Below are 13433 nucleotides of genomic sequence, written 5' to 3'. Positions count from 1 at the left end.
GGGAGGAAGGCAGCAAATCACACTGCCACGTGTGTACCTATGCAACAATTTTGCATGTTCTTCACATGTACCCCAAAACCTAAAATACAATAAAATAAATAAATGGGGAAAAAAAAACAAAACAAACAAACAAGGAAACAAAAATACAAAAATCAAAATCACTAGTAGGGATGGTGGGAAGATGTGCTGATACACAGGGGTAAATGGCTACACCTAAGCATCGCTGTTGTTGAAAATCATCATACTACTTAAGTCTCATTGCAGGAAACTGCCCTTTGAAAGGTAGAATTATAGAATTGGTATGAATCCTAAATGGACAGAGTCAAAACTTTTATTTAACTTGCTCAGATCTCAAATTGCAATAATGAATACGGAAAGTAACTGAGAATTTTAAAACTGGTGACTTTTATGCTTTGCCAAAGGAACGAACCATGCTGTATCTGTGTACCCAAAGCCTCCACCGCCTGGGGAAGAGTGGACCTGGCTAAGCTGACAGAGGGCCCGAGCACAGTCCTAGGCTTCTCTTAACTGTAAGAAAGGTTTCAGTTCCTTTCAATGAGAAAACATTCCACTGTCCTTAAACATCTCCTGAAAATGGCTGGACATTATGTGCATATAGATTACTAGAGTGCCCAGATGAGACACGGAAATCATAAACCAGTAATGTGTCCCAGTGTACTAGATGGGGACACCTCAGGCAAAACAGACCCAATAACCATCTAAACTAAGATAGGTGAAAAACCCACCCCAAAGAATTCAAAGACAAAAAGAGTATGAAATTCAGTATTTTCTTAATTTGTTGTAGAAAAAGCCACGTGAGGCAACAAAGGACACAGGAAGTTACTCTCCAACATGGCTCCTTGGTGACTAGAACATTAAGGGCTAGTACTTGCTCTACCTTGCATTTCAGCAGGGTATAGCCAAGAAAATGTCAGGAAGCTACATTTGAAAGAAAAATGTTGCCAAATTATTACATCTTATTTAGGAAAATCTCTGGGGGACAGAGAAGAAAGAGGTAGAAGGAATGAAATGGTTAATATTCGTGGCTCTCTGGAATCCAGTGTTCATGAGGACAGACTCAATAGTCTTCTCAGGAGACAGGGCAAAACGGAGAAAATATCCCATCCCACCTACCAAACTAAAGTTGTCATGTTACGTTGTCCTGGGTCCTTAACTGAAAACGCAGAAATGTAATTGTTTAGAAAAATGGTTTTGAGCTGCTAATACGTTTCTAAAATGAGATTTTTTTTCAGATGTTATTCCATTTATATGAAACGCTACAAAAGGCAAAACTGTAAGGAGAAAAATCATAAATTTTTTGCTAGTGGGCTAGAATAGAATGCCTGATCATGGTGTCTTTTTTAAAAGATGATTTTTAAAATATTGAGCCAAAAAATTACTTACCACCCAGATGACATTGGATGTTTCAATTCTACTGATCTGGATCTGAAATACCATTTTCAATTCCTGATGATATAGAAGGTTTTGGACAGTCCATTGTAAATGCAAACTCTGATGTGCAGAATTGCTGGAAACGTTAAGTGATACTGGAGTCAATGGTAAATGTTCAGCCAAAACTGAAAAGACCAAAATGAGATATGAAATAATGTTTAATAAGAGCATGATTGGAGTCAGGGATAATTACACTTCAGTATCATCATTACTTAGCTCTGGAAAACACTGCTTATATGTGCATCCTGGAATCAGACACCTTGGAAAACTGGAAGATAATTTAGAAATTACTTAGCAGACACAGAAATTAAGACCTAGATGAATGAAGTGACTTGCTCAATAATATTTGGCAAGCTCATACATTGATAAACAGGTACACAAAGCAGAAAGATCCTTTACTAGACAATCTAACTGGTTTGGAAATGTATGAGAAGGCTGAAAAAAATAAAGGGAACTTTTTTGATAGAAATGTTATATTTCTGGAAATCAGAAATACAAGTTTCCTTTTTTGAAAGTATTTTTTGTTTAGTAGAAGACTACAATGTGGGAGCATATCTTATCTGTAGACATTGCCATTTGTATCTCAATGTATTTAACTTAAAAGATAAAGACTAGCAAGAATTAACTGAACTCTCTGGATGAGACCAGCAACATACCAGTCATTTGATGTGAAACAAAATAATTGTGACAAGGTTCCAAGCTCAAAGAAAGAAGCTAGTTCAAGAGACATGATGAACTCATATGAAATAATCAGAGATTGAAATTTTACACTAGTTAGTAGTATAACACAGTCTGTAAAAGAATAAAGAATTCAAACACGAATCAGATGTGATGAAGTTGGTGGCCTTGGGAAGCTGCAGCCTGTCTCTTTGGCTGAGTGTATAAAGCACCATGGTGCCATTGCAAATGGCTTGTACACAGAGGTTTATGCAGATATATCTGGCACTAGAGAGAGAATGGGTCCTAAGTGAGTTAAGTCACTGCTGATTCTTAGAGAAGAACAAGTCATGACTTTCCACTTAAGAGGAGCAAAACACCATATAGACTGAAAAAGAATTGTGTATTGCTGATTCAACTATCTCAACAGTGAGGGTATTAGAAGTAAACTGGGAGTGGTACAAAGGTATTGAAAAGACGAAGCCTGCATCGATAAAATCACAGCATAAGAGATATCATTTTTTAAGCATTCATTTTTCTAGTTTCAGGGGGATTTCCCCTCATCATTTGAACCCTTCTAACATTAAATGGTAAGAGGCTATCTCGTTTTGACAACAAAAAATGGAAACAATCTCCAATACTGAAAAAAATGTCCCCAAATTGCCATTCTGCACTTGCTATTTTTCTCATAGTGAAGTAAAACTAACAACAATGATATTGAGCACATGTTATTTACCAGGCACAGTGCTAGGGCCTTTACTTACATTGTCGCATGCAATACCCACTATAAAACTGCAAGATAGCAAGTTTTTAGTTAAGGAAATCAAGCTCAACTAGGGTAAATAATATATACAAAGCGATGTGAAATTAAATAGGAATCTCTCTAATACCAACACCTGTGTCCCCCTTTACTGTCCTCCAGCTGTTAAGACAGGAGCACTGGCCCAATCCAAGTTTGCATGGAATGTAATGTCTGAGAAGTATTTTGCATGGCGCCAACAACTAAGTCCTGCCAAGGTCACGACACAGACAACAGGATGGGGCTCTTTATGGAGCCAGATAAACCGAGGAGCATCCCTGGTGGATACAAGACAAACATGATGTTTTCCCTGTGATTGGTCCACATGGTAGAAAGCTTCAGATTCAAATGAGGCACAACGTCAGAAATGGGAGAAACACCTCAGAAAACTCACTCTATGAAAGTCAGATGAACACAAATGCCCAGAAAAGAAAAGAGACCCACAATAGCTGCCTTCTCAGAAAGTTACCTTGGGTTATTTTGTAAATGTGATGCTGGGAAGGGCAAGGGTGATAATTATAATTTCAGTGTGAATTCCATGACCATGAGTTTGGCAGTGGGTCCTTAGATCTGAATCTAAAAGCATGAGCAACAAAAACAACAAGAAATAGAACTTCCACAAAATAAACGATTGTGTGCATCAAATAACAATATCAAAAAGTGAAAAGACAACCTACAGAATGTGAGAAAATATCTACAAATGACATATCTACAAATGACATATCTGATAACATTCTAGTATTCCTTCTACGTAAGTATTCTTATAAGTCAGCAACAAAAAGACAAAGAATTCAATTTAAAAATGGGCAAAAGAGGCTGGGCAACATGGAAAAACCCTGTCTCTATCAAAATAATACAAAAATTAGCCAGGTGTCATGGCACAGGTAGTCTCAGCTACTCGAGAGGCTGAAGTGAGAGGATGGCTTGGGCCTGGGAGACAGAGGCTGCCGTGAACCTTGATCGTGTCACTGCACTCCACCTGGGCAACAGAGTGAGACCCTGTTACAATAAAATAAAATAAGGCAAAGGCTTGAATGAACATTTCTCCAAGAAAGATATACAAATAGCTAATAAGCACATGAAAATATGTTCAATATCATTAGTCACTAAGGAAATGCAGGTCAAAATCACAAAGAGGTACTATTTCACCTCCATGAAGATGGCTATAGTAATTTTTAAAATGGAAATAACAAGTGTTGGTGAGGATATGGAGAAATTACAGCCCTTATACACTGCGTATAAAAATGTAAAATGGCTCCACCTTGTTGCAAACATTTTAACAGTTCTTCAAAAAGTTAACTCTAGCCTGAGTGATAGGGTGAGAGTCTGTCTCCAAAAAATATATATATGTACAGAATTACCATACAACTTGGTAATTCCATTTGTAGGTATATAATCCAAAGAATTGAAAGCAGGAATTGAAACAAATAATTGTCTAGAAATTTATAGCAGCATTATTCATAACAGCCAAGAGGTGGAAACAACTTTCATCAGTGGATGACCAGATGAACAAACTGTGGTATATACATACGAAGGATCGTTAGTCATAATAAATTGAATACTGCTACATGCTACAATTAGATTAACCTCACAAACATCATGCTAAGTGAAAGAAGCCAGATACAAAAGGTTTTATACTGTGATTCCATTTGTATGAAATAGCCAGAACAGTAAGTACCATGGAGACAGAGAGTAGATTGGTAGCTGCCAAGGGGCTGAGATAGAGGGGAATCAAGACTAACTGCTTAAGCACTGGTTTCCTTTTGGGGTGATGAAAATGTTTTGGAACTGAATGGGGTGATGGTTGCACAACACTGTGAATGCACTAATATTGCTAATTTACTCACCAAATGAGTAACACCAATCAATGTCACTAATTACTCATGATAAAAATGCTCATGTAACACAGAAATTGAATTCCCACAATCCTACCAACTCTACTTTTACTCTATTGCCAAGTTTAAATCATATATACTTTTCTTGGATTTTCTCATACACTTTAAAAAATATGTTGAAATATGTACCCCATTTTATGGTTTTTAAAGGACATATTATTTTTTAAACCAATAAAGGGAAGTAAAAATAAAATGTTAACAGTCATTATAACAGTAATTATTTCTGAGGTTGGGTGATTTTAATTTTCTTCTTTATACTTTTCGGCATTTTGTAAATGTTCTTCAGAAACATGTATTAGTTGGAGAATCACATAATAAGTTATATTTTAAAAGAAATGCTTCTTTAAGATAATCTGATTTACTCCACTATAATGATACTTCAGAATATGCAATTCCTCCTTAGTTTTCCTAAGCCCTTGTTTCAAGCACTGATTGCGACATGCTGTAAGAGTCTGTCTCTGTGTCTGTCTCCCTGTAGACTGTGAGTGAAACAAGGTTGGGACTCAGCCTTACTCAGCTCAGAGAAACCAAGACTAAGAACATACCAGTTATGGGACAGACATTCAGTGATTGGTTGCTGAATGAATGAGTCAACTACCAGTCTAAACTTTACTTTTGGAAGCTCCAGGCAAAAGAAGAACACCTTATATTAACATATGCTATTAGTGAGTGCTGAATGACTCAGGTGCTCAACTGACATCAGTCAAAAATAACCTGTAAAAAGCAATCTAGGACTTCCTTTGGAAATAGTGGAAAATACCAAGGTTAAGTCAGAAAGATCAAAGAACCATAAAGATTCTTAAATCCAATCCCATTATTTTTCAGATGCGGAAATTGAGGTTAAAAAATGGGAAGTGACTTTGCCACAGCCGCACAATCAGACCAGAACCTAGGGCTCCTGGGTCTCTGTCCAGCACTCTTTCTATAACGCTGGAATGTGGCCAAGAAGCCAGGTTTGGGAATCAAACAGACCAGGATTTAATCACATACTCTCCTCCCACTTTTCCCACCCTGTTTCTCTGACCATCCATAAAACTACTCAAGGAAATAAACCATTGTCCATTCATAAGCAGGAATATCATGCAGCAATTAAAAATAATGTTGTTTCTAGAAGAACATTTAATATCAAGGAATAACACTCACCATATGTTATAGTAATTGTTTTAAGTAATAAAGAAATCCTGAGTATATATCTACTATAATTTAACTTTTATTTAAAAATACACTATGTATTTATCTATCTCTATTTATATGCACATATATACAGCAGACCGAGGAAAATACATCAAAATGCTGCAGTCATAGTCTCTGGCTGATGGAAACAGGTACCTGGGATTAACTGAAAAAAGTCTTGGCTCTTCCTTGTTGATTAGAGAAATTAAACCAGGTTATTTGGAATAAATCCCCAGATCTGAATCTGGCTGGGTGATTAAGCGGTAAACAAACTAGTCGGAGTGGGAGTTTACTAAGTACTTGGTTAAATGCAGCAGAAATTGAGAAACGAAATCCAAACAGTACAGGTCAGGGCAAAGGCAGGATTAATTATCAAAGAAGGTATGCTTGACAGAGAAAGCTGGAAGCAGAAGTGAAGACTGGTTCATAGACAAACAGGGAAAGACATGTCTGATCTAAACAAAAGAAGCTGAAAGAGTGAACAGCAGAGCTTATTCTGAGAGCAGAGTGCCTTGTACATAGAAGGCACATAAGAAATAGTGCTGGATCAGAAAATGAACTTCACTAGAGAAATGAGCTGGGCTAAAACCTTGGAGTTAGATGCCTGGGACTTCCTGGAGACCCCATGTAACTGAGTCCCCCCATTTTTCTAAGAAAAAGAAATGAGTTACTATTTTTATTGTTATTTTCTCTTTTCTCCATTTCCCTCTGTTGCCCACTTCCTACTTAGCCCTTTGGAAATGCAATTATAACCTTTTACCTCCCCTTCACCAGACACTCGCTACAGGATGAGCTCATCTATTAATAATGATATTCTTAGAAGCTCCAGAGAGGAACTCTTACCCGCCAGGAGACTGCCTTGAGAGAGAACAGTTGATTTACAACCCAAAGTATGCCCACTGTGAAACTCTCTCCCACTGTCAAAGTATGCCTACTGTGAAACTCTGAAGGTGGAGAATTTTCAGCCACCTTGTGGCCTATTTCTGCCCATGAAGACGCCAACTCAACTGACCAGTAGATCAGGCACCAAAGGGAGTATGCAGACCCTTACCTGCTCACTTCTGCTACTGCCTAGGCCCCCTGCTTTAAAAGTGCCCACTTTCTGCTTCAAAAGCAAAGTGGTACTTTTAAGGAGGAAAGTCTGTACTTATTACCCTAAGTTAGCTTTGGAATAAAAAGTCAGTTTCTTTATACCAGACCTTGCTAATTTTAATTGGACTCTGCAAGCCTCAAGCAACTGAACCTGCATTTCGGTTACACCCAGAGATGGGGCAGTGGGTCTGTTTGAAATCATTCTTATTATATGGTTTGATCACTTAGTCTGATTACACTGTGCTTACATTTTAGCAAATAAGATAGAATGAGCAAGAGGTATACATACTACAAATGATAAATCCTAATTCCTACCTTTCAGCCCCAGATAATAAGAGACTAACAACAAACTATGGTTTTTAAGACGCCAAAAGAAGCAGCATAGCAATGTCTTCCCATGTGCCCTGGACCTAAAATAAATAAATCCAGGTGAAAGGAATGTCAGGCAGAGAACTGGGCAATTATCAGAACAATGTTTCCTTCTTTTGTCAAATATCTTTTCATAGAGTTTCTAGGAAGATGAGAAATTCTATGATATTCCCTGCAAAAATCATTTTCATGAATTTGTGGACAGGAATTGCATGAGTAACTACTAGGAGCAATACTCTTCTTTAAAAAGCTCCGGAGTACAGCAAAGAATAAATTTAGGAAGAGGAAAATGTAAAACTTTGTAAAATACACATGAAAGGTATAAAAAATTACAAACCAATAGAAACTCTCTCAATCTAAGATCTACTTCTAAACAAGTTCAAGGTAATAAAGTATCAGTAAACATTTTAGAGGTATTAAATTCTTATTGACTTTATTTAAAAAGTTGATTTATCTCAAAATACCTTCCCTTGGGGAGTAGCTAAGTGACACAATATTATTTTTCTATAAACATTTCAGCATTTAGCATACTGTCTTGCAGAGACTTGAAATACTTTCTTCATATTTTCATTGCTTTTACTCATATTTTATAAAGCTAATAGCTTCACAATGAATGTAGTTGAAGGACATAAAAACTTGTACTAACCTAGTGGTCAGTACTGGTGTGGTATACCCAGTGTCTTTCCCCAGAAGGAACTACTTCAATGATGGTCTGGTAAAATATATCGATCATGAAATTCTATTGGATTAGGTCCATTTACAATTGCCCCTAATGAGCAGTACATTGACTGGGAAGTCAGGGTCAAGGGGTGGCTTATTAAGATGACCCATCAAAATGAGAGAGGCCAAGACTAAGGCAACCACTACTCTGAGAGACTCATGGGAGATACTCATGAACTCCAAATAATTCCCAAAGGAAAAAGGAAAACTTTTTTCCAAAGCATCAATGACCTCATTTGTTCCCAGCGTGATTTTTGTCTTTACTGTTCTTTCCACTTCTTACCTTCACTCTGGTAAGTCCTCAAGGACAGCAATGTCAAGAAGAATGTTGTCTGAAAGACTTCAGATAGAGCCATCAGTTCTGCTTTTCTGAAAAAGATAAATTATAAAGAAGGAAAATTTTATTTAATTTTCTCTCCTGGCAGGTTTCTTTGAGCCAACTGTGGTAGATGAGGCAATAAGGCTCCCATACTTCTCCCTTCCCTGTATCCATGTCTCTTGTCATGTGACTTTGGAGGTTCCCCAGAATAGGAAGAATGTATTTTCTTTCCCCATGGGACCTTCTTGGGTCCATAAACAAGGCACAAGAGATAGTGTGCCAGGTAGAATGGTCTGCCAGTTTCTACCTGCTCTTTTGTGTTTCTACCTGTGACATGAAAAGAACAGTTATAGGCTACCCTACTATATTAGTCTGTTTTTATGCTGCTGATAAAGACATACCTGAGACTAGGAAGAAAAAGAGGTTTAATTGGACTTACAGTTCCCCATGGCTGGGGAGGCTTCAGAATCATGGCAGGAGGTGAAAGGCACTTCTTACATGGTGGTGGCAAGAGAAAATGAGGAAGAAGCAAAAGTAGAAACCCCTGATAAACCCATAAGATCTCATTAAACTTATTGACTATGAGTAGAATAGCACAGGAAAGACCAGCCCCCATGATTCAATTACTTCCCCCTGGGTCCCTCTCACAACATGTGGGAATTTTGGGAGACACAATTCAAGTTGAGATTTGGATGGGGCCACAGCCAAACCATATCACCTACTGGAACCAGAAGGAGAATGAGCAACACATGAAACAGAGAGAGCCACCTCAGTTGTTCCAGCTGAGACCAGCCTAGATCAGCCAGCAGCCAGCCAACCCCAGACAAGAGCAGCTGACCCCAGGTGAAAGAGAAATAAATGCTTATTGCTGTGTATCACTGATGCTTGGTGGCAATGGATAACTGATCAGCCAATTCATTTAGTCCAAGCAAAGACTGGTATAAAGAAAGGTCAAGCAGAGAAACAAGAGTTAAATATGGACAATGAACAAATACAATAGTTTCACGAAAGCTAAATTTAAATTAATTACTTGGAGGTGAGAGCATCTCCATTCTTTCCTATCTCCCTTATTAAAACTTAACCTAGGAGAAGTTAGTATATTCTCCCAAGAGACAGTTTTTCATTATTCCAAATAATTTCCGGTTTTCCTTTCCTTAGAAAAGAATTGTAAAGAGCCAAAGAGCTTCAGTGATTCATCAGGTACTTTGATCGGGGAAAAATCTGAGAACATCAAGAATAAGGCTGGATGACCTCAAAAAGGCTAATATGTTCTTAATTTAATAACAAATGTATTAGTCAGGGGAAGCACTGGATTTCACTTTTCTGCTTGAAACTCTGACTCAGCAGAGGGCAACAGTGAAACAATTAATTCAAAACAATTTTTGCCTCTGTCGAGTCACTTTTGATTTTATCAAAAGCCAGCAATTCAGCAAACCAGATAATCAACTGTTACTGTCTATGTCCTCTATTTTTTAAAAATAATATTTTACAGGTAAATGGGAACAATAGTGAAGACAAGAAGAGGGTAGACCACATCATCAAATTATTCTAGGATGGTCAGACCTGTTTACAGGTGAGCCCAATTGCAAACAGAAACAGAAGACTGCAAAGAACAGGTTTTGTTTCTATTCCTTTAAGCAACTCTTTCTTCTACTTTCTATTTTTGGAAAAAGTCTTCATACTTCTCCAAAATCTCTACTTAAAACTTCAATAGAATACATTGAGGGAGCAGCTTCAAGATGGCTGGCTAGAGGCACCTGGCACTCACCTCCTCTAAAAAGGACCAGTACAGTGAGTAGATAATCACATGTTGAACAAAGTGTCTAAGAGAGACCACTGGAATTCAGCAGGCAAGTGACAGAAAACCCCTGAGAAGAGGAGGGAGGTAAAGCAGATGACCCAGCCAGGATTGGCTCAGAGCCAGAAGAAACTCCCCAGTGCCAGGAAAAGTTAAGTGAGAGATATCCAGTGGTTCATATTCCTATTGTGAACTCCTGTAATCCTAGCCACAAGACAGCCCCCACTACCCTTGCCAGCCCTGAGATTAGTATAGGGAGCTGTCTGGAGTCTGTGTGATGGCATTGCTCCAGACAGGCAATTCGTGTGGGGTCCCAGCCCCTTCTCTCTCAACAGCACAGTACCATGTTGAGATCTCAGCCCCCATTAGACTATGTCCTGTGCTGGGGCCAACAGACCCTGCTCTCCACATTTCTGCAGCCCTGATGACATCACCCAATATCCACTCAGAGGGCAGTGGTGTTGTAGTGCACTCTAGCTCACTCAGTCTACACTCTGGGGAACAACTGGTGCAGCACACTGGGGAAGCTGCTCCCAGAACAAAAGAAGCCAAAGCACATGCTCCCAAAAGCCTGAGAGTCCCTTACTTGGGGTCACTGTCACTGATAGCAATCCTACCTGCCCCCCACCTCCAGCATCAGGGCTACCACCCACCTGCATATACTTTAGGGGGCCTGGGGACCATTCCACCCCACCAACCCCACTGTTACTGCCTGAGCATACTATCCAGGGCCCTGGGCATCAACTTGCCCCACCTACCACAGCTAGCATTCATGCACACCATTGGGAGGACTGAGGACAGGCTTACCACACCCATCATCAACCTCACCAGTGCCTGCACACATGAACCAGGGGCCTGGGAATTGATCTGCCTTGCCCACCCCCTCTGGTAGCCAATCACACTTTCTGGAGTGCTGAGGACAGGCCCATCCAGCCTACTGGTGCCCACATACATCATCTAGGAGCCTGGTGATTAATTAATGTGCCCAGTCTACCAACATCAGAATCTGCACCTGCCTCCTGGAAGCCTGAGTGTAAGCCTGCCTACCCTGCCTTCATCACTGCCACCAGAACCCACCTGCATACACTACCTGGGGTCTGGGAACTGGCCTGCACAGTCCATCACAGCCACCACCAGCACTCATGTGTGTGCCAGGGGTCCTGAGGGCTGACCTGCCACAACTACCATTACCAACACCACACATGCTGCCCAAGGGCCAGAAGATCTGTCTGCCTGCCTGGCCTACCACTGCCACTACTGGCACCCAAGCAAGCCACATGGAGGCCCAAGGATTGGGCCATCCAAACCCACTACCACTGGTGCTTGTGTACATCAGGTGGGCATGTGGGGGCCCAAGGACTGACCACTAGGCCTGGTACCACCACCACCACTGGGGCTCAACAACCAGCCTGCCTAGTGTCCCCATCCTTAACAAAGTCTTACCTCAGCTTCTACTAACAACAGCAGCCTAAGCAACCAAGCCAACTAACATTATCAATATAGCTACAGGAAAAAAATATTTCCCTATGAAAGCAAATCCATAAAATTACAAACAGCAACTCTTTCACCAGATGCTCAGATAGCAATGTAAGGACACAATACACATGGAAATGCAAAGAAACGTGATACCTCCAAAGGAACATAAAAATTCTCTAGCAACGGATTCCAATGAAAAAGAAATCTATGAAATGTCTGAAAAAGAATTCAAAGTAATGATATTAAAGAAACTCAGAGAGATACAATAGAACAAAAACAATTTAAATAAATCAGGACAATTCATATCTGAATGAGAAATTCAACAAAACAGATATCATTAAAAGGAACCAAACAGAAATCCTGTACCTCAATAATTCAATGACTGAAATAAAAAATACAATCAAGAGCTTCAACAACAGACTAGAAGGAATTTCTGAACTTGTTTACAGGTCTTTTGAAATAACCCAGTCATAAAAAGAGAAAGAGAAAGAAAGAGAGAGACAGACAGACAGATAGACAGAGATAAGAATTTAAATGAAGAAAGAATGCCTATATTACATATGGGACACCAAAAGGTGACCAAATATTCAAATTTCTGGTGTTCCATAAGGAGATGACATGGGCAATGGCATTGAAAATCTATTTAACAAAATGATAGCTGAAAACTTTCCAAGTCTTGCAAGAGATATAGACATCCAGATACAGAAAGCTCAGAGATTCCCAAAGATATTGAACCCCAAAAAAGTCAGACTGTCAAAAGTTAAAGACAGATAGATAACTTTTAAAAAGGAAAGAGAAAAGGACCTAGTCATATATAAAGAAACTCCCATCAAACTAACAGTGGCTTTCTTAGTAGAGAACTTACAGGCCAGGGGAGAATGGGCAGATATATTCTAGTGCTGAAAGAAAAAAAGAAAAAAAAAAAACTTCAGGCAAGAATACTATATTCAGCAAAGTTATCCTTCAAAAATGAAAGAGAAATAGGCTTTCCAAGACAAGCAAAAATTAAAGGAATTTACCCCCTCTACACCAGCCCTACAAGAAATGCTTAAAAAATCCTATATCTGGAAGTGAAAGAATAATATCTGCCATCATGAAAACATGTGAAAATATAAAACTAACGGGACACAGGCAAAAAAAAAAAAAAAAAAAAAAAAAAAAAAAAAAAAAAAAAAAAAAAAGAGAAAAAGCAAGGACTCAAATACACCCACTGCAGAAAACCACCAAACTGCAATGACAAACAGCAAGAGAGAAAAAAAAAGAACAAACGATTAACACAAAACAAAACAAAACAAAGTTTAGAGGGCAATTTGTAGCACTAAACACCCACAGGAGAAAGCAAGAAAGATCTAAAATCACAATTAAAAGAACTAGAGAAGCAAGAGCAGAAGACAAGAAATAACTAAGATCAGAGCAGAACTGAAGGAGATAGAGACACAAAAAACCCTTCAAAAAATCAATGAATCCATGAGCTGCTTTTTTTGAATATATTAACAAAATAGATAAATGTCTAGAAGAAAAAAAGAATCAAATAAACACAATAAAAAGTGAGAAAGGGAATATTACCACTGATGCCACAGAAATACAAACTACCATCAGAGAATACTGTAAACACCTCTACACAAATAACCTAGAAAACCTAGAAGAAATGAATAAATTCCTGGACATATATAACCTCCCAAG

At 38.8% G+C, this 13433-nt stretch overlaps 1 protein-coding gene across 2 annotated transcripts in view; it reads right to left on the bottom strand.

Moving 5' to 3' along the window:
- OSMR (oncostatin M receptor) overlaps positions 1-13433 on the bottom strand; it is a 94198-nt gene that overhangs the window by 63141 nt on the left and 17624 nt on the right. For both annotated transcript variants that reach the window (XM_017505891.2, XM_017505893.2), the window contains exons 2-3: positions 8441-8526; positions 1405-1577 (exon numbers count right to left, since the gene is read on the bottom strand). In XM_017505891.2, the coding sequence (XP_017361380.1) occupies positions 1405-1577; positions 8441-8513 (246 nt within the window). In that variant the 5' untranslated portion in view covers positions 8514-8526. The remainder of the gene's footprint in view (positions 1-1404; positions 1578-8440; positions 8527-13433) is intronic.

This window comes from Cebus imitator, unplaced genomic scaffold (genome assembly GCF_001604975.1).
Source record: "Cebus imitator isolate Cc_AM_T3 unplaced genomic scaffold, Cebus_imitator-1.0 Scaffold344, whole genome shotgun sequence".
Classification (NCBI taxonomy): Eukaryota; Metazoa; Chordata; class Mammalia; order Primates; family Cebidae; genus Cebus; species Cebus imitator.
This window is presented reverse-complemented; position numbering and strand designations above follow the sequence as displayed.